The 23,022-nt window shown below is 35.7% G+C and overlaps 1 protein-coding gene across 3 annotated transcripts in view; it reads left to right on the forward strand.

Moving 5' to 3' along the window:
- ABCG2 (ATP binding cassette subfamily G member 2 (JR blood group)) overlaps window positions 1-23,022 on the forward strand; it is a 43,438-nt gene that overhangs the window by 11,890 nt on the left and 8,526 nt on the right. For 2 of the 3 annotated variants that reach the window (XM_072405521.1, XM_072405522.1), the window contains 8 exons: window positions 6,220-6,332; window positions 14,735-14,949; window positions 18,498-18,557; window positions 18,859-18,973; window positions 19,537-19,689; window positions 19,775-19,932; window positions 20,712-20,863; window positions 21,269-21,373. In XM_072405521.1, the coding sequence (XP_072261622.1) occupies window positions 6,282-6,332; window positions 14,735-14,949; window positions 18,498-18,557; window positions 18,859-18,973; window positions 19,537-19,689; window positions 19,775-19,932; window positions 20,712-20,863; window positions 21,269-21,373 (1,009 nt within the window). In that variant the 5' untranslated portion in view covers window positions 6,220-6,281. Of the gene's footprint in view, window positions 1-6,219; window positions 6,333-11,892; window positions 12,099-14,734; window positions 14,950-18,497; window positions 18,558-18,858; window positions 18,974-19,536; window positions 19,690-19,774; window positions 19,933-20,711; window positions 20,864-21,268; window positions 21,374-23,022 lie in introns of those variants that run through there. The other variant, XM_072405523.1, reaches the window with a different exon arrangement.

Below are 23,022 nucleotides of genomic sequence, written 5' to 3' on the forward strand. Positions count from 1 at the left end.
ATCTGCATACTTGGGACCCCTGCACCATGCAATCTGCATACTTGGGACCCCTGCACCATGCAATCTGCATACTTGGGACCCCTGCACCATGCAATGTACATACTTGGGACCCATGCACCATGCAATTTGCCTACTTGGGACCCCTTCGCCATGCAATATACATTCTTGGGACCCATGCCCCATGCACCATGCCATATACATACTTGGGACCCCTACCGTCTGGGCATTACCCACATCTTGCTGCAAAGCAATGTAGGCTCAGGTTTCAGCCCTTCACACTTTAAGTACATGGAATTGGGCATTTCCTTCAATCCTGACAGAATTGTAGCTTATAATCTGCCCTGGTAGCATAGCGACATATTCAGCTGCGCACACCTGGTAGTGATACTGTAAAGTAGTGCACCAGCGCAGGGAGGTTTATATATTGTGTGTTTTGTGGCTCTGTAATAAAAGCACAGTTTGTGTATACAAGGCTTGTGGCATATGTGTGTTGTTTATACCGTAAAAAGGCCCAGGTTCTTGTTATCTAAGCCCCTTTAAACCCTTTTACTGTCAGTATAACGTGGTCACACCCAACATGTCTCATTATTTTCTTCCTTGTATAGCCCAGGGATTCCCCAGGTCCCTCACATTCCTACTGAGATATTTCTGTTTTGAACTATAATTGTATTACCAATGTTAGCTTTTCACGTCACTGCTTTACTGGCTGTGCATAGGCATTTTTATTATCATTCAGTCATTGTTATTTATTGTTATTTTTTACAGTAATAATAATTCAGTACAGTAGTAATAATTCTCTTCTTGGGTCCCAATACAGTAACAATTTATTTGGTTTCAGAAATTGAAAACTTTGGGAATGCCAACTGTATAGTATTTCCTTCATTTAGCTTATGTAATATGCAATACCACAAACTTCCACAAGAGGGACCCATATTCCTATGTTCTAACAAGTTTGCAACATATTATACAATGAGGTACAATAAATATGGTTTGCTGACAAAACAAACTTCAGAAAAATGAACAAATACAATGACACAGAAAGAGTGGGCCCTGGCCAAAAGAACATATTCCACTATGAAATGATAGTTAATTAGTGATGGGTTAGGAGACATAGGAAGGTGGGTAAGCAAGTTTAAAAATGTGGGTTTTAAGGTTTTCTCAGAAAGGTGTAGAAAGTGAAAGCAAGTGTAAAAGGACAAGGAAGAGAGTTCTAGAGAGGGGGCCAGAGAAGTCTTGCATGGGAGGAAGGAAGTCATTAGTAGGTCATTGGAGAAGTGGAGAGGGTGGCTAGGGTTGTATTTATGTAAAAGTCAGAAATGTAGGTGAGAACACACCTGTGGAGGAATTTAAAAGCAATGCACAGTCATTTTTTTGAATTTGTTTCCTAGGTTAAATAGAAGGCAATGTAGATATATGAAAAGAGAGACTGTAGATCATAGGTTTGCATCCTTTTTTGGGCCCACTTTTTCAAGTTGTGATTCGATAGTCCTTTTATGGCAAAATTCATGTTTTACAGCTGCTAGCAAGAAAAATGGGAAATCTGTAACAGCAGCAATTATTCAGTATCACACAAGAAAAGGTGAATAAATACATTCATGGATATCCCACTTGTAAATCTTTAAAAATTTCCAGTAGTAGCTATATTTATGTTGCAGAGATTTGAAGAGTTAGGTACATTCTGGACAATAAAAAAAACACCTGATCCTAACATACAAGCGTGAGCACTGGGTCCAGGAGCAATTAAATTGTTGGCTTCATATCAAATGCTAATAAGTGATCATGCAGAGAAAAGAACTCTTCACCCCAGTAAAAAGTTGGCATGTTTGTAAGCGTAACTTGTCTGTTACACAAACATATCATAGAGCTGGCTACACAGAAGGCATGACTGTCTTAATTATCATCAAATGGCTATGCATTGCATTGACCAGCTGGCCGTATATTCAAATAGCAATGTTTAACCAGCCACCAGTTCTGTGTGCTTAGACATCTAACCCAACATCAACCTTTTCCCCGTCCCTACAAGAGGAATGCTGCACATACTATTTTTCTTGTTCCTGCCTCTCCCCCTATTTATATGTATTGTTTGTAAATATAAAGGTGACCCATCATACTAATCAGCCTTAGTTTGTATTTTCATTACAGAACTCAACTTGGTTCAAAAAATGTTCCTCCAGGTTCTTTAAAGTATCAAAAGCTTTTAATAAATGTTTGAATAAGGTAAAGCCATCTGTGGAGCATTAGGGACATCTCACTTTAAATCCTGTCCTGTGGGCTCGCCAATAAGCCAGATGAAATGTTATGGCAACAAGTGTCCCTATTGTAAGATTTGTATCTGTATTGGACAGGCAGGTGTAATTAAAAAATTGCAATTAGGCAGGTATAATTTCATTGCAGAAGGGGAATCGCCTGTCCCCTCTGTAATTAAGATCTGCCTAGTTGCAATATTTTATTTTAAAGGTTTGGATCTGCTTTAAATCATCTATAGCGCTCCACCTCTTTCAGCTGCCAAAATACACCACAAGTGTTAAAAAAAAGCACTGTAGATAAAATAAAGCATGTGATGATTAAATAACATCAGCCTGACACACACATATCACACAGTTAACTAAATAATATTTCCAGCTTTTATGAATTTTATATTGCTTTGCACAGGCTACTAATGCTGAGCTTTGTAAATTGGCCTTTCCAAGTGTTTCATCACATCTGTGTCTCCTCCTTCTGAGTACAGATCCATCCATCAAATCCTGGAAGCAAACGGGGATGTAGCTGAATCCTACACACCTTTCAATCATTGTTACACAAACCACTCCTTTCAGAAATGAATTGTTAAATAAGTGTACCTGAACTTGTGTAACCTGATAGTGCACATGTTTTACAGCAATGATACAAGACTTCAACAAACCATTTGACAGATCATTAGGTTCACAGGGAGGAGTGTGTGGCCTTCATCCTACTGACAAAGTGCTGCCTAGAAAGCTTGTTTTGTAACTGTGACTTTGAAGCCAGCATTTAGCTTTTCATAAGGTCTTCGTGTCACCTGTCTTGTTCTTTGCACGCAACAGGCGCTGCACTTGTTTGAATGAATGTTGAGAATCCTTGAACCCCTGCAGGCACGCTTCCTTTCCATCATTTAGCATATTACTAGTGTTCCACAGTAACATGGCATAAACTGCAGGAGTTTTGCTGGATCTCACAGAAGCCTGCACGTCATATACAATCTTTTCAAAGTGACATTTTTTCCTAAAATAAAATAAATAGCTTTTCAGAGTATATATGGATTACAAAAGGCTCTCCAAATTCTTATATATTGACTATCAGTGTTATTGTTCATTGCACAAAGACATTTTTCATGTTTATCTGAATGTATGTCGCATGCTTATAGTGAAACATCAGCCCATATGTCACTGACAACTTTCACCAGACATGGTGAGAGAAATGCCCACAACTGTTGTATAACCTATGAGGGATGTTGTTTCACTTCCTTCATGAAAAACCTGTCTGGAGATCTAATGCTACATCATCTAATTAAAAAGGAATTTTACTTAAAAAAAAATATCACAAAAGGCTGGCTATCGGTTGCCTTGATCCATGAGATTGCAGTGTGTAGCCAATTTTACTTTTGTCAAACAAAGCTTTTTGGTTAGAAATATGTCTTTGAGTATCAATTTATATAAAGAAACCAGGGTGCAAATCCTGTAAATATAATTTCTGTATCTCTCAGGGCCATTTGGAATATATATATATATATATATATATATATATATATATATATATATATCAATACTTGGTTTACTGCCTCCTAATTGCCCCCATGACATGGTACAACTCATTTTGTGAGCTGTAGTCTTAAATTCTGTATGTAATAATATAACATATGTATATACATATATATTATAATAATATATTTATTAATATATGTAGTTATTAATATAAGTATGTATAATAAAATATAAAAAGGCATTATAAATATTTACAAACATACATTTCTTTGCAACATTAGCATCACTTCCGCTTTTTATGTTAGTAAAACGTGGGTTCAGCTTCTCCCTAAACAATAAACAAAGGAAATGTTTTGTGTCTGAAAACCCCGGTAATGGTGGAACTGTTATTGGGTTATTGTGGTTCTCTGCAATTCGAATTCTTTATGTTTGTAGCAATAGGATACAAAGCCAAATAAAGTAAGTTTTAGATTACATCTAGCATTTCAAATTATTACTTTTCAGTTAGTCTAGGAAGCTATTAGGTTGCTGGATTATTTCTGATTTGATGTAACTTTTTAGAAATCTTTAGTTAATTGCTGATATTTCCTTACTGTAATTTAGTTGGTTTGATTGGTTTGTACTAGTATCATAATATATTCTGCAGCTTAATCTGTAAAAGCCTTGAAATATAGTCCAAGCATGCTCTTTGGGACTACAAAAGTGGAATTACACCAAACTAATATAGATTTGTTCATATTGTTACAGTTAAGAACATACATGAAACAATTTTTTGACTACAAGATATTTGCAAACATCTTGCAAATATAATAAGTTTGCATGTAATGTGGTGACAGTAACAGTAAAAATGTGGTGAATAAGACTGGTGGGCAGTTGTTAAAAATCCTACTACAGGTAATTTAAAAATGGCACCACAACACCCCAAGAGTATTGCATGCAAGGCCAAGAGTGGTCTTACTTTTCCACAATACACCACAACAATGATTGATATTGTTGTTGACAACCTTAATGAAAAGGCATTTTTTGTGTTATGTTTTTTAAATATATCACTCTAATCTATAGGTATTATTTGAATACAAATCTGATGTTTACCTGTGTAGTATGTTAAAAAAATATTTCAATGTACTTACTGTTACTGTACTTACTCTTTCACATGACTGTATCTGTATAACCTGGTAAAATATCAATACTGGATATCTTAGTGCTCAGAGGACAGGCATGGATATAAAAAATGATCCTTTCTATCCCTCAAGTTCCTTATTCCTCCAGTATTAATAATATTGCGTAGTAACAGAACCAGAAATATGTACCGAACCAAGTGCAATACTTATTCTCTAGGTGTCCATTCAATTTTGGGTTTGATGCACTAGGGTATATAATTTCTAGGTGCATTTAGTGTCACACAGAATATTTCTGATTGTTAAATAAAACCTTCACGTAAGCTGAACCCAACCCTTCACTTTTTACTGAGGTTCAAAGTGCAATGTGAGCACTGCTGTCAGCTAAATAGGACCTTCAGGTAGAAATATTAACCCCATTCATCATTGCAGGCCGGATGTCTGCTTACCTATGCCCAGCAATGCTGTTGTGTGGTTGTTCAAGTCTTCCAGACAAATCTATCTGATGTAAAACAAAGTAGTCTACATGTGCCTATTTTATTCTATGCACTTGTTAAAATGAATCTTTACTGAACAAATTGCTGCAGGTATGAGGTTCACATTCCTAAAGGTGTTTGTAGATACCTTCATCCTTCCAGAATTTCCTTTTACACTTAAATCCTGATCCATTATGACAAGCAAAGCTATGGCACTATATGTCAAGGTTTGCCTTTTCTACATATTTTTATTGGAAGATGATGCATCATAGTGATGGGTCAATAGGAATGTGACGGTGCTGATTGGGAAGCTGCAACACTGCCCAGAATCCAGATCAGTCTGTCAAAAAACGTCCATATTATAGCCATGACAGGAAGGTCATGGTCAAATAAATGGAGAAGAGTCTTTGGGTCTCCAATTTACTATCTAAATGCATTCAGCTTCTTTTCTGAAGAGCAAAAGAATTTCAATGCTACCAGTGTCCATTATCTTTTTTGGTGACTGGTTACTTAAATTTGTGGACTAATAAGATGCAGTATATGCTTGGTAAATAAAAGCAGACCTTGCATGAAAAAAAAAATAAGGACAGAATACTTACCTTAGGTCATTTGTAGGTGTCAGTGACATCACTTCTGATTCTGATGACAAATTTCCCCCACTTGCAGTCACCAGGACAAATGGGAGAGCGTGAATATCCCTGTTAGTCAGCTTTGAAAACTTGGCAAGAGTTCTAACCTTTCACCACTCTAACCTTATCTAACCTCATTATAAAAAGGTTGATAAAAAATAATCATGTTTCATGTATTTCTAGTTTTCATTGTGGTATTCTAAGCGGAGTAGAAATGTCATGTTTTAATATTTTCCTTTTTATTCACTAATTAATTTTTGTACTCTTTTTCTTTTAGCTACATCTGCAATAAGCGTCCAATTGTATTACCAAAAAGCACAAGCTTACAGATTCTGAATCATGTTTGACCCTAGTGTGAAGTACCAACCATGCAAAACCACAGACACATCCGTAAGTATATTCAAACACACAAATAAACGATCCTGCATTCTGCATGTCAGTCCAACTACATTGTCCCTAACAGTCCTAATTACAGAAATGGTAAAATGTGTTCAGATGTAACATTTCTTTTTTACTTTATCTACCATGTGTACATCTGTCCACTGATGTTGTTTAGTGATCCGCCACAGTAGATCCATGATGACCTAGTGCGTATAAGGGACTTTACCCTTCCTCTCCTCCCACTCACAACTGGCCAACATTTCTTGCATTGCCCTCATATTCCCATAAAATAACACTGCAAACACAGCATTTTCAGTTCAACAAACAGGATGATTTTTTTTGTATTTATATACAGAGAAAATGTTGTCATAAAATTTTCCAAGATGCTTTACTTTGTCAACAATAAAGAAACAACAATGCTCTTATAAAATCCTGGTTACTTAACAGTTTTTGCATTCTGATAAAGTGAGCAAATATTATTGTTTGAGTACAAGACTTTTATTGATATTGAGGAATAAGGCCTAGTGGGAACAGGATGTATGTTCTGGGTAAAGTATCTTGATAAGACATATGTAAGCTCAGGGAACACAGAAGATGGAAGTCTCCTGTGGTCCCAGTTTCCTGTGCAGTTCAGGAGATGGGGCTTGTGCCAACAACAACCTGCATATTCTGAAACAATGAAGTGAGGTTCTCCACCTGAGTTAAAATAATAAGCACTGCACAATAGCCTTAGTATATGGTATGTTGTGTCTGGTGCATAGCTTATTATAATGATGAACTTTCACATATTGTGTCAAGACATTTTGTCATAAAATGCATGGCTTAATGTATACATTCACACCTATTGTTTGTGTTCCATTTGTCTTTAAAGTGGACCTTTGAGAAGTCTGCATGAATAAATTCATGACAAGGTATCATTTTATTTTATAAATTGTACCCTAATCATCCAAAGCCGCCTTAGGGCAATAACTTTTTCCTAGGCTGAGATGATATCATCAGTTTGCTGCAGGCAGGAGGAAGCATTTCTTTGGTCTTTTCTCCTCTAATTGTAGGACTATAACTTTGTAAATTTGCAGCAAGTCACAAGGAAAGTGGTTGCAGCAGGGCACTTCCTCTCCATTATATACAACATAGAGAAAAATGCTGGCCTTCTACTTTTAAAGTTTGATTGGAATGTGCCTTTAAGACCTTAATAGGCTCTTCCCTAGTCTTCATCAAACTCTACAGTACACCAATTATAAAATAATTTACTATAGGGATGGGCAATCCAGCCCTGTAAGTAACTAATGTGAAGAAAGTACAGTAGTTAGGTTTGTGCTTTTGAAGAATTAAATACTATATACTGATCATAAATATGGTACTTATGATGATGTTGTGATTATTACAAAACAATATAACCGTCAAATATTTATTATGTCGCCACAACCATGCACTATTTTCTGCTTACGGCACAAACAGAATCTTAGCTGTTTAACCTGTGCCCTGTCCTGTCCTCTGGCTGTGTGGTCCTGGATTTTTCAGAAAATGGTGCTTATAGGAAGTGGGCTGAATAACACCCGGAATAATTTAATTTAGAATAGAATCAGTGTAGGGCCACAGAAAAGTGGTATTGTATCCATTGCAGACTTTACAGAGTTCTCTAAATTTTATGAAAGTTGTTATAAGAAACCGATGGATAACATCATTCATAAAAATATGATTTTCCAAACCAACAGCATTTAAATCCGAAAGTTTAGTGACATTGCTTGACTCCTGCATCAAACTCTGCCTTGAGAAAGGGATCCCGTTGACCAAAATGTCGGCATATCATTTCTGTGGATTAGGCAGGAACATTATCTTCCTAAATTCACAGAGGACTTGGAGGGTGGAGCTGTTATAATAGACAAAGTGAATGGATTGAGCTACAAAACCTAAATAAACTATAAATGGGCATAAAAAACATAATGTATATTAATATTTTAAAAGAAAAACAACATAAAGAGTCTCTATACTAATTTACCTCTAGAACAGTATGGCAGCAATTTGTGAGAAAGCAATTACAATTGATTTGAAACTTTTAGCCATGCACTGCATAATCTCTAATTGTAAAAATTAACCAAAGTATAATCTTAAATTACTATCAACTTTAAGTGAATTTATGGAGTAAAGAGGAAAATAAATTACTACTTAGGAGCACCTGATCAGCTCACTAAGGATCTAGATTAAAGGTATTCAGGTACAATATACAAACAATTCAGATCAGTGCGTGTAGGGAAATTGCAGGTATGGGAAGCTATAATATGTTTAGGACTGCCAAACAGCTGAGTCACAGTTCAATCATGTCAAAATACTTATCTGTTCCTAGGGAAGGATAGGAGTCAGAACAGTACAGGTAACCAGATTCACCTTTACCTTACTGCTGTCACTTCATTGAATAACAGCTTACACAACCCATTTCGGTTAAAAATACAGCAAGCTTATCTAACTAGGAGCAATGTGATGGCGAACATCCCTCAGGTGTAATAAAACAGTTCAGCTAGGTAGCTATTTCATATGTAATATGTAATATTCATGCAAAGCGTGAGAAGTCAGAAAGAACTTTAACAGAAAAATGTGAAAACTTGTTTTTTCAACTACATTTTTGGTGATATTTATCTTTTTGTTTTCTAATATTTTATGTTGGTTAAAATTATTTTCAGTACAAATATGCCAGGTTACAAATTAAAGTTATTATCCTCAAAGTTATTACAAGTTATTATCCTCAAAGTTTTGAAGGAAAAATAGGTCCTGCATTTATGTGGGGGTAAGTGTACATTTGGGGATTCTGATCCTTCTCCACTCTACCCAAAACAAAAAAAAGGCTTGGCTGGACATATTTTTAGGCTAGACTTAGACTAGCAGTATTTGCAAGCAGTTTTTATTGGTTTTCTATTTAAAAACACTTGTAAAAACTGGTTAATGTGGGACTGACTGGGTCCATTCATCATGCTTTATTTGACAGGTAGTAGGTAGGTAGGTAGTAGGCATCTCTCCAATTTGAAGCCATGTACAGTTGCAGGATTTTCTTTGGCTGGAAACAATCAAACGATTGTCTTGGGTCAAAATTGAGCATTAGTACAGGTGTAAACAATGGAATAGTGTCACTCCCACAGCAGCTGCTATGTACCTCCTGCTCATTATCTTACCTCCCCTCTCTATAGAACAGGACAGGTTGCTAATAGAATAGCCAGGCAGCTTGTGTGTAAGAAATTATTTGTAAAACCAGAAATTAATCATTTAGGGTGACAATGATTGAGTGTGTGTATTGAGCTATGTGCCAGGTTTCTTTGTGATAGAGAATAAAAATGGAAGACATGTTGAAATAGTTGTGAGATTCATTTAGGATAAAGTTAGAAGGAAGGAAAAGTGGGAGTATTACCCTCATAAACTATTCCACACATACAGGGGATGTAAAAATTGTACACATCCCTGTTTTTTGTGATGTAAAATTTTGACACCAAAATAAATCTTTTTTTTGTTTTGTTTCAAAGTTTTTATTGAAATTCAAATAAAATAAACAATAACATTACACAACAAGTTTGCATAGAATAACAGGAAGAGAAAAAATAAACAAGTAAAATTAAAAACAAAAAAGGGGGAGGGGGTGAGGGGGCGAATAGGGGGTTCAAAACAAAAAAAAGACAGGCGCCAACCAGACATCAAGAGAATAATCATATGAGGTCAAACATAGTTTAACACCTCTTTGGTTACAAAATCTAAATACAGCAGGCAATAAAGTAGTTTTCCAATATTGACAATAAAAAATATAATACAAATAAGTGCAATAGTACAAAAATAGTAGTTATCTGGTGTTGTGTCACAATAAGGCACCTTTGTGGTCAGCTCTGGGTTTTTCAGGAGCTGTGACTAGAAGCCAGAGGGACGGCTGGAAGCTTTAAGGTAAATGTGATGTCAGTGAAATTATTTTTTAATTAAATTAATGTGCTTTGGACTTGTAAAGAATCACACTGAACTCATGTAAAAAAAAGTCCTTTCCTCCATACATCTTTAGAACTTTTAAAGGCATTCTTCAGTCTGCAGTAAATGTCATATAGAGTGACGCAGGTGCTACTACCATGTAGCCTGGTTTCCTAGGCGATATCAACAGGCCCTGACAGCCGACATTGTTTGTATAAGCACGAGTGAGAATCTGTAACTATTTTCTAGTGTGGTGGCTCACATTCAGTAAAGCTGGATGTTCAGACTAGGAGTAAGAACCCATGACGTTTACAACTCCTGAGCACCTACTGTCTATAGCTAGGAATCCAGGAGCCATCTCAGGAAAAACACCTGTACTGGCATTTTACACTGAAAATAACTCTGCCATGGGGTCTCTTCCAATATTGAAATTGGACCCTTCAGGAATTTCCTGGATAAGGAATTGGGCAGCAAATGTGTGTACTCCCTTTCCATATCCCTAAAAGGTCCTCTGGATTTTGGAAAAAAAAGAAGGGTAAAAAGAGTGTCCCCTTTCACTTCTGGCGAAAAACAAACTCACATCTGGTCCCAATGTTGACAAGGCCATCGTTGGTGGCCCCCAGATATTTGCCCCCTTACCCTAGTGATTGAGGTGGGTAGAGCTACTGGCATTGCATTCAGCCAAACTAGCAATGCTGTCCACTTAATGGAGTGGCCAGATGCATGTAAACAAATGACATGAGCTCTGTCCACATGGATCACATTCAGCCAGGGGATCCGGGAACCGATGTCCTCAGATGCACTCTTGCGTAAGTGTTTACTTGAATCTAAATGTAAAAGTTAAAAAAAAATCCATTACATAGCCAAGCTATTTAATGCCAGAATGCTAACACTGAGAAAAATTTACTTTTTAGTAACCCCACATAAAACCTAAAGGCATCTCCAATGTGTTTCCATGTCACTTTAAATTTACTATAAAAAAATGGGCCCTCTGCTCAATTTATATTTTTATGCTAAATATTATATATTATTTTATGCTAAATGACAACCATGACAGTGCTCATTCCCTTTTTGAGACAATATTTTACTTATCAACCTAAAAAGTGGGAAAATTAGACAGCAGGATTACACCCCTTACTTCCATAAAAATTAAAGGATTTGCAGAACATTTGCTAAACCTTGTGGCAGAAAGTATCGTCTCTAATCATTACTGGTTTCACATATTGGAATACAGACACTGCATTAAAAATAATAATTGTAGATGGTCATAGATTGTAAGCTCTTCTGGGCAGTGTCCTCTCCTTCTCCCGTGTCACTGTCTGTCATTTGCAATCCCCTATAGCGCTATAACATTCCTGTTTAATAAAAATAATAATAAATACAAAAAGCCAAATGTTTCTGTATGTTCTCTAGGTTGCTGAATACAAAAATAAGAAGTCAGTTTTCCATCCATAACCTAAAATAGGACTATGTATTGAGTGCTGTAAAATAGGGACCAGCAGCAGTTTATGTAACTCAGTGCAAGAATCATCCATGGACACACCATAGCCTAACATGTGTGCAAAGGAGAGTGGGTGTGGTCTAGTGACGTCACAGTTGGCGTTCCAGCCCAGCACATGTCTGTGTCCCAGTATTATCTGCACCTCGCTCTTCTCTGCTGCTGCAGATGGTGATAGGCAGTGAATGCTATAGAGATCATTCACCAGCATGGAAATCTGAGGAATCTGACAGCCTGCACATACACATCTCTTACAACCTGCCTAGATCTCATCTCTTACAGCCTGCCTGGATCACTGCCTGGACTTGATCACACCAGCACTGAGTCCCGTTATATGTTAGGTAAGTTATTTCCTCCATACAAGGCTTACACAACGTGCTATAAATAATCCAAGCCCTGCATGCTTCTTGTATGATCTCTGCAGGCAGCTCTTCGTATTGATGTCTTCCATTCATCTATAGTGTACCTAATGATAAATAGAAATCACAAATAAGAAGTATATACAAGCAGTTAGACAACTGGTCTCATCCATAGGAATCACTGGCTATATATATATAACTGTACTAAGCTTGGATCATATTGTTATGGTTGTAACTGGTCTAGCTGAATTGATTGGTATTTGTGTCACATCTCCTACCTTTAATTAAAACCAATTAGATGTGATACAAAAGAAGAAGAGAGCCTGTGAGACCACAATTTCCAGTCTGTCTGGTAGGGCAGGTGTACATTGTATAGTTATGTAAACTTTTGTAATAAGAAATAAAAGGTAAATTGCGTTTTGTCTTGTATAGTTAGTTTGCTAAAATTAGCCTAATTGGTTGCGATGGCACATTGCTGGACTTTACATTGTTGCTTCGATCACCTAGGGGTCCATATGTAAAATAAGTGTTTCTCAACCAGGGTTTCTCCTTGTGTAATGAGCAACTTGTGACGCTCACATCAGTTTAGGTGGCACAAATGATCCTTCTGATCTGTAAGGATGACATTCTTCCCACTGACCACCAATGTAAGAGGCATTCCTCACACTGACCAACCACACTAATATATCAGTTGCTGTGTATTTCGTAATTATATCAATGGTTCCCTGAAGACGGTGTAAAACGGTGAATATGACATTCACTGAAGCATTCCCTGGTGGAAAAATTAAATACTGCCATTGATACACATGACTCAAATGTTTTCAACTGGAAACATTTCAGTGGATGTCAGATTTACTGCTTTATAAATAGATCCGCTATTGTATAAAGAATATACACTTTTCATTATAGTTTTTTTTCTTTGTCAGTGATTTTACAGTGAGAAAAATACTGCATTAATACTGCATACAATATAGTAACAATAAAGTAACAATATAAAAGAATATATTTATAAAGCACAAATCATCCCCATCTTTTTATTACTGCAGTATGTTAGCCTAATAACTGCTTTTCATTTATTCTTTACAACACTATGTAATAATCATGCTGTTTGTGACTTATAATATACAAAAAAAATACTGTGGCTGATGTGTTATTTAATTTCTTTACAACTTTAAAATAATAAAAAATAAAAATAAAAAATAGTAAAATATAAAATAATAATAAATAATCTGCTATACTCCATTATTGAAAGGCAATGACATGTCAGCTACTCTAATATTTTCCTTCAGTTTCTTTAAATATTTTTACAAGCATTGTTCTTTGAAAGGCATGTTTGTGCTCAACCTTTTGAGCGATCTCCTGATCTTTACAGTGACAGAAAACGCACCCAAGATATGGCTAATGGTTAACATGTTAGCGCTTTCGTTCTGCTCATTTCTTTATCTGTTGCTTTGTGTCATGCTGTTGCACAGGCATCACCTGCACGGGTTTTTTATATGGTGAAGATAAAAGCAGGGGTTGAAAGTTAATAAAACTCATTTACACATCTCCTCTCCACCTTCAACACATTTGCAGGTTTGGATTAGGGATCTTTCTCCGTATGTAGAATAATTTTACTTATCCACAGTTCATGGCACAAACATTTTTTAACCCAGTTTAATGGTAATAGCATAAGACAATTAGTTATGGACCTGTAATACACATGGAAAATTATTTCAGTTTTTATTGTATTTATATTTTATGTTATGTTTTCTAATTTATGCACTGTAAATCTATATATGTTGTTTACCATTCCTGCAGGTTTCCTTAGTAGTATTGGCCATTAAGGTGTAGAAATGTAATAGCAATGGCGTTTCCTTATATTGTCTTATCGGGAAACTTTAAAAAGTCAGCCCATGTAAATTTTAGAAAAATAGGAACCATTCTGCCACATTAGGTAAGAGTACGACTCAAGGAAACAATAAAATGAGATTACATAAATCACCCTCGTCCTATAAAAACGCCCAACGCCAAATCATTGCCCAACCATCTGACCAGTACAATAGTTTGTCAGATTATCTATTTGAAATGATGTTTAGAAATATGAAAGCTATCATTTAAAAATTAACGTTGGCAATGACTCTCTCACTTTGACCAAACAATGGAACTATTTATAAAAGAGTGAATTTATTATTGACTGATGGAGAATCGACCACTGCCATTGAAACTCGGATGTACCAGAAATATTCTCCACCATGGAATGTTTCATTGCTTGTCAAATTTAATGTTTTCTAAAGTAGAGCAAGTAGACTTTTAGAGTGAAATTAGAATTTCTAGAAATCATTGGATATGCATGATAGCTAGACAGATATCATGTTTAAGAAGGTCTGCAATGGAAGCCTTATTAATCATTGTTAGTTTCTCAATTATTGAAACAGAATACAGCAGGGGGATTAAGATTTGGGGGACAAAGAGAGCAATATGTTTTTTCCTACCAGTGAACCCAACAGAACAATATGGGTTTTGCTTCATAGCTGGAAGATTAGATATTGGTGGACCCATTGTAAATATATCATACACACCATGCTTTGACAGACAGACAATAAATGTGCATATATGATGTTTTTGCATCCCTTTAGGAAGGTGGTCACGTTGTCATGGCGGGAAAAAATTCTCATACCACTGTGCAGATGATGGAACCGGTTATAAATGGCCTTCATGTATCTGATAATCCAAAAAGAAAACTACAAGGCGCCACACTTACATTTCACAACATCAACTACAGAGTCAAAGTGAAGACCGGCCTTATTTGTTGCCGAAAAGTGGCAGAGAGACAGATTCTTAAAGATGTCAAGTAAGTGATTTCATTTACCTACCCACTGATGGTGTGTAATAAGCACTCTCAGCAGCCAGTCAGTTTTTTCAGGTCACTGATTGATGAAATCATCTAAAAACCGCTTTATTGGGGGGTAGGATAAGTATTTAATATAGTAGCCCTCATAAGAATTATTGTGTAATTGTGTTCAGTATTGGTTCACTTTCTGTTTTAGTATACCTTTAAAAGGGTGTTATCTAACCCGTTCAATACATTCAGCTAAAGCAAAGCTTTTATACCAATGCTGTTTTCATTTACAATTTCCCTATTTTGGCATATATTTAAGGCATTCTTTAGGTAATAGGTGTCACAATTTCCAGCGTAGTTATATAATCTCTTAACTAAATTGTTAAGGTCTTTATTCATCCCTTCCCAATTCTCTGCTGTCATCTTCTGTCCTAGGGTGACAGTGATGCTCTACTATACATTGTGTAAGTGTGGCCTCCCTAAGACAGGAAGTGTGTTACAGGCAGGAGCTCCAAATGAAAGTGACAACCTTAAAAAAAGAAAACAAATGTAGTCATTACATCTAGATTTATTTATGAAAGTGTTTCTTCTAATGATTCGACATCCTTACATCAGCTTCCTATGAGGCTCTCTTGAAAGATGTACCTGGTACTTCCAATTCTGGAGCAGCACAGGAGTAGATCTGTAATTAAAGGTTTGAAAACACCTTTATAAAGCTGGAGTCTCCTTCTAAAAAGAAAAAGAAAAGCTTTGGTTGGCTTGTTTAGTCTGTATTATTTGCAAATCTCACAATTGACATATACGTTGTAAACTATGGAATAAGTTATATCTTGTATATCAAAAGCTTTGAGTTGCTTCTGCTGTAGGGTGGATGGTTGTTTAAAACACAGTTTAACTCCTACCTACATTTTACCCTGCAGAGTCTCCAGGTAGGACATTTCCACTAAAATCTATTATTATCAGCAAAATGACCAAATGTATGCGGTGGGGTTAGTGTTCAAAGCATGGAAAGAATGCTATAGGTAGAAGGTTGCAGAGAGTATCTATCCTGAGACTGAGCACAGCCCAACCTGAAACAAGGATGATATTATGGCTGTCAGTGAGGGGCTTTAAATGTACCTTAAAAAGGCACCTTTCATTCTTCCCCAATATAGGTTCCTTACTGTGAAAATATATATCAATGTACAAATCCTGATAATACAGTGGTAATAGTGGTGCATTCTAAAGAAGACTTCTTCTATTCCACCCTTGGAATGTGTTGATATGAAAAACAAAGAACTTCGTCACTTCCTTGTCACATTGTTTTAAAACAGATTCTTTTGAAGACCTTGTTTTTTTTTTAACAATATTATACAAGGAGTGTATAGGAGGGAGGAGTGTTCTGCATCCTGCTTATCCAACAGGGGTTCCTTAACCGGAAAATCTAGCAGCTTCCTTACCATGGCAGTCATTGTGTCCAAAACAAACCCCAATCACTTTTTTCTAACTATTATCTAAATATATTCATGATTGGGGTAAATTTTGGCTTTAGTTTCTGTTATTTAATGTTAAGAAATAAAGCTTTTTTTTTTTTTTAATTCTGTGGTTGTTCCCAAAATGCAGCAGTTCTTTTCTTCTTCAATGAGGTTTTTGTTGTTTCTAAAAGTAATTAAACGTAATAGTGATTTTAGAAACACTTTTTTGTATTATCTGTTGTGCTTTACTTTGGGATACATTTCTGCCTTATCAATAAACAAAGCCGAGGTGTGATGACCTTTATCTGATGATTTACAGGTTGTATAACCTGCATAGTCCAGGTTACACAGGCATTTTGTTAGGCTGACACGCATGGTGCCGGAAACAGATAATGGGAAGACCTATGTACACCTTTGTGCTATTTTTTTTTTTTACTTGAACATTGTGTTTAGTAGATTCTAATTACAATTTAATGTCAGCTAGATTCTGCTAGGTTCTCCTTGGTGTAGTGTACAGTAACATCACACTAAAGAAAATGCTTGTGTACATTACCTCAATACAACTGTACTATGAATATTTCATGGGAACATTTGCTATCTCATTTGAGTTGAGTTGCTATTTTAGTACATCCACCAATTGCCTTCATACAGCATTGTATACATCCAGACCAAACTGAGCAGGATTATAGATCCTACTTATGACCTAACATAATAAATAGAATTTATCTATGTTTACCTACCAAGAAATGTGTAGGCTTCATGAATGAGTTGGTTAGGACCAAATATGCGTGTTATTGATGGCTTCATATCTTCAGACTAACAGGTTTGGCAGCATAGCTGAATGCTCCTATGTGATATAACCTGTCTAAACTTAGTGACCTTACCTATTCCTAAATAGTTTGGGTTCACACTTGAGCTTGTATAGTAATTAAAGCTATAGCTTTTCTTTAAGATATGAGAAATGAACAATTGCAATTCCCAAATTGAATTCTCAGAATGAGTAGATGGAATACTTAATTCTATAGTTATCCAAATATTATATATTACAGTTATCCAAATATACCTATTTACATGGTGATATGATTTGTGAAATTTCTGTTACTGATCTAAACATTTTTTAGATTAGTACTGAAAAAAAAGCGTAGAGTTCCTGATGATATCTACAAAATATTATTTTAAAGATTTTAAAAAGAGGAAATGGTGTTTATTTTGAACATGTTCAATAATGCTGAGTGGTGCAGTATTTTTGCACAGTCATTGCATGTGCTGTATTTTATGGTGAAATTTTGTCTTTTTTCATTTCCCATTTCTTGTATTAGTCACTTACTTTTGAATTTGTTTTGTAGCTAACATGACAATGCATATTTCTAAGTGTATTCTTCCTGTGCTGCATCAGCATTTGTTAAATCGGTATTAGCTAATGTCATATTATTTTCTCAGAATAATAAAGAGCAGACATATTTCACAGCACTTTACACATTCCTTAGTCATGTATCTAACGTCTCAGAGGAGCTCCCGAAGTAATGTCCCTACCATAGTTCTAGTCAAAAAGGGAGTAAGCAAATTAACATAAAATCCATTCAGACCCTAGTGCATTTCATGAACTGTATACCTACTTGTAAATATAAATATGAATGTAGTGTAGCCCAAATACATACCTGTTAATGAAAACCATAAAGTAAATCTAGTTCTCAAAAAATTGGTTTAAAGCAATCCAAGTGTTTTTTATTTTAATTATTTTTGTTATTATCTTTGTCCTAGTATAATTTCCCATAAACACAACAGAAAAAATGGGAAAGAAAGCTCTCCAATTTTTTTAAACATTTAAATATTTGTTACCAGAATAAGTGCCCACATTAGACAATTTTCCTCTATTCCTGTTGATATTTTCATAACAATTCAAAATACAGTATATAGAGAGTATACAGCAACTTGTCCCAGTTAGAATGAGGAGTGAAATATGGAAACAACATTATAAATCTGAATGTTTTCTCACACAAAGCTTTTCTCAAAGTTTGGGCTTTTAACATACTTTCACTAACAACTTTTCGTTAATCCAAATAATCCAGTATTTAAAGTTTATTTCTATTTTTTTTTTTATTTTAGTGGAATCATGAGACCTGGACTGAATGCAATTCTTGGACCTACAGGCAGTGGCAAATCATCGTAAGTAAACACACACCCATACCACTTTCTTGTGTCTTTAGCTTGTGTAGACAGATTTACACCTAAAACATTTCAACCAAAAATAAAAAAAATAGAATAAAAATATAAATAAAAATAGAAAACATGTAAACTGATTCCTCGACATTTTGTTGTTTTTGTTGTGAATGAAGGCTATTAGCAATATGGAGTTATGTTTTATTGTAAGGGATTGATTACACACATTGTACTGCATGTATTAGTTGTGTGCTAAAGATGAAAAAATTACACTTGACTGAATTAAATATGGTATGTTTGTGTGCAGGCTATTGGATGTGCTTGCTGCTCGGAAAGATCCTCACGGCCTCTCTGGTGAAGTCCTAATAGACGGAAAGCCACAACCACCCAACTTTAAATGTTTATCTGGTTATGTAGTGCAGGTAAGTTAGCTTGCATTTGCATTTTTACAATAGTACAAAAACAAAGTATACTGTAGTAGTAAGGTTGTATGCTGTGTTTGGGAAGCTATAAGTGTTGTGGGGTAAAAATCTGATTTTAGAAAAACTAGTTGAAAAAAAAATCAAGGTTTACTAGGCACACAGGAATAATAAAAAAATACTAAAGTCAATAGCATTTGTTTATTTGGACAAAGAACAAAGTGTTCTATATATTGATTTATAAAAGTAGTCATGTCAGGTTACTTTATTCTGACAATGTTTATGTGGTAAAAGTAAAATCTGTTTGGTAAGTTACTGCACATCAACTGCTTTTTCCTATTTGTAATCAGACCGTTATATAAAAAACCCTTATTGTGTCGTGTGTAAGTTCTTGCATGTGACCCTCAACTTTATTCCTTTAATTTAAAACATTATAATCATTGGAGGGGATTTAGTTGAATTAAGACATTTGTTTACTAACTGTGGCTAGGCATTATTGACTTTTTCTGGGAATTGTGTGCTATTTAGACCCAGCTTTTTAGTAAATTTGTCTCATTATGGTTTAGGATGATGTTGTGATGGGTACATTGACTGTCAGAGAGAACCTTCAGTTCTCTGCAGCTTTGAGATTACCCAGGTCACTGAAACAGAAGGAGAAGGATGAACGTATCGATCAGATCATCAAAGAGCTTGGACTTACAAAAGTGGCCGACTCAAAGGTAGAGTGGAACTACAGTAGCTTTGCAAGCGGTATATACTTCTGACTGTGCCAAATATTAAACCTTGGTTTGTACTTGGCTTTAGGTTGGCACTCAGCTGATTCGTGGCGTGTCTGGAGGAGAAAGGAAGAGAACAAATATTGGCATGGAGCTCATTACTGACCCAGGGATTTTATTCTTGGATGAGCCAACTACTGGTTTGGATGCCAGCACTGCCAATGCTGTTTTGCTGCTGCTAAAAAGGTAGAGGAGCCATTTTAATTATAATTACTTCCCTGATTGTTTATGTAGTTTGTTACGACTCCAGATGACTCTGGTTTTGCCATGTTCAGATCTTCTACAGTAGAACATTGGTTATCCCGCACCCATGGGAAATGGCCGATTCCGGATAAGTGTAGGTTCTGGTTAACTGAGGTTACTCTGAAACTGAGGTTTCTAGACTTGAATGGGAAGACTTGTCCCATTCACCTCTATTGCTGAATAGCTGAGTGGCTCAGAAAAGGGAAACCCTCATGATGCTTGAGCCGTCATCAGCGTTTCCCTTTTCTCAGCCAATCACGGAGCCGAGCAATCAGCAGAGTTCTGCTCTCCTGTCAGCTCCACTCTCCTGATTGTTCCCACAGCCCTAGCGGAGCTGTGGTATGTGTTCTTGGATGCAGAACACATGCCACAGCTCCGCTAAGGCTGCAGGAGCAATCAAAGAAGCGAAGCTGTCGGGTGCCAGTTATCTGAATTTTCTGGAAAACCAGGGTTCTACTGTATTTCTGCAGTTTTGGCAATTTACATGGAGCTTGTCCCTGTATTGAATTGCCACAATGATCTATATTCTGTACTATATTGAAATCTTCACCTAATGGTTCTGGTTTGTAGTTGTGTTCCTTCCATATTTCTTGGGACCATTCTTTCATATTGCTAGCAGTTCTACTTAAATGCAATTTCGCCCACATTTTTTAAGTTCTGTATTAAAATATATAGATTGGTGTGATGTGCAGCATTTGAGTGTTTGCCATTTTAATTTTTAGGATGTCAAGGCAAGGCAAGACTATCATATTTTCTATACACCAGCCTCGTTATTCCATCTTCAGACTGTTTGACAGCCTCACTCTGCTGGCTGCAGGTAGAACACTGTACCATGGACCTACTCAGCATGCACTGGAGTACTTTACACAGCTGGGTAAGAACCTTGGGTGGTGCTTCAGGGATTTAAAGATTTTAGATTTGTTCATTTTAAACAGTACTGGGAAAGCAGATAGAAAATGTATTGTTTAACCAAGTGATATAAAACACTAAGGTCTTAGTTCAGGACAGATAAGAATGTACCTGGAATGTGCTAAGGTGAATGACACGTTGAAGCCCAAATCAAATCAGGACATTCTGTTTCCTTTATTTAAATATGGTTTGAGGGGAACGGGACAATAAGGTTGATGGGTATTGGACAGAAATGAAAATGACTGACCAAATTATTGACTAGGACCCCTGTATCTCCTTACTGTTTAAAATAGCCTCAAAATATGTTACAATTACTGCTATGTATGGAAAATGACTTACAGACTTTGTATTGAACTCTTCTTTTCAATAGGTTATGAATGTGAGTCCCATAACAACCCTGCTGACTTTTTTCTGGATGTTATCAATGGAGATTCGACAGCTGTTGCTTTAAACAAACTAGAAGATGTTAATCTAGGTAGGAAAGCTGTGGGTAAAATTGTTGGCATAAATTGTTGGGTAAAAATGTGTTTTGATGTCATATGTTTAAAATATTTCAGATGTTTTAAAATTTGTTGACAGATGTAGTTAGTATCTATCTGAACTGTATGTATATTTGTGTTTAAATAATAAAAAAAAGAAAAAAAACCTAAACCTTGAACCTTGTTAATTTGCTAATGGGCCCGCTCATCTAGGCATTCAGGCAAGGGAAATGTTGCAACACTTCTGGCATAATTCCATAATATGGAAGCCAATATCTCTCGGGAAGAGGCTAATGCACTTTGATTCAATATTTTTTGTGTAGCTATAGTGGAGAAAGTGGAAATTTTGCAGGGTGCAAGGTCAGCTTTAATAGTTATTTATATGTCAGCCAAACATCAATGAAATGTATTACTATTATTTTTTAATAATAATAATAATAATAATAATATTATTATTGTTAATATTATTATTATTGGTGAGTTCCAGGTAAAAACTATAGTAAACGTACAGATATAATCATTATTAGGGAACTGTGAACTTAATATTTATATTTTTTCTTATCCAGTCTTGAGATTTACATTCTCTGACATACAAAATAGAGATGCTTTGCAGGGCAGTAGACCCAATGGTTATGCTGAAGTAATACTCATAGTTCTACTTTCCAGTAACTGGTAACTAGAAAATGTGAGGAAAAGCATTTGGCCGATTCTCTGTCATTTCCCTGTATTCCTCGGCAAAACTTATTGGTATCTTTTTGTTGCTTCTACCTCTCTGAGGCTGATTTTATAGTAAGCTACTATAGGATTGTATAGTATTTTATAGTTACACTACTTGCATTTGAGTAATTAATTTTTTGATGTAATGAATACATAGCTGTGCTAATTTGTCAATTTTATATTTGTGGTTCAGCCGTAATAGTTACGTAATTGTGGTTACTAAATAAAGCCACTTTTTCGGAAAAGGAAAATTTGGTTTAGGGATAGGATGTGTGTACCATCCACTTCTTACACCTTGCAAGTCACAAATATATGCAATTACATACAAAGGAAAAGTTCCAAGGGGGCTATTAATAAAGCAGTGAATTTGCTAGTGGAGAATTTTCCAGGTTCATATACTTTGGCAGTTCCCCATCAGGGAATGTTTATGTGAATGTGAGATTTGCTGCTTTATAAATGCTTTATATAATTTTTTTTTTAAAATTCTGATGTTGTGGGTTCAATAGTCATAATGCTTTTGTTTTTTTTTTTTGAATTGTAGTAAAGCAAGGTAAAAAGATAAATGTTTACCAAGTGACATTAGACCTAGTCTGTTGTGTTTGTCATTTGCAGAATTTTCCATTTTTTTTTTCCATTTAGAGAACAAATGATTTGCTTTAGAAAATGTCATTTGTTTCTTACTTGCTGATGTGGCAATAAAGGAAACAAATTACTGGAAAAAATCCACAAGAATGTTTTACTGTTCGAATTGTTATATAAGCCTTGATTTCATGTTTGCTTATGTGGTTATCGGCTTCTGGGGAGTTTACATCCTTTACTTTTTTCACCTTCAGTGTATCCATAATGTAGTCACCAATATTTCTAACATTGATGGTTTGCCCAGCTTGCTTTATTGGATCAAACAATCAGTGCTTAAATGCTTAGGCAA

This window comes from Pyxicephalus adspersus, chromosome 3 (assembly GCF_032062135.1).
Source record: "Pyxicephalus adspersus chromosome 3, UCB_Pads_2.0, whole genome shotgun sequence".
NCBI classification, from domain to species: Eukaryota; Metazoa; Chordata; class Amphibia; order Anura; family Pyxicephalidae; genus Pyxicephalus; species Pyxicephalus adspersus.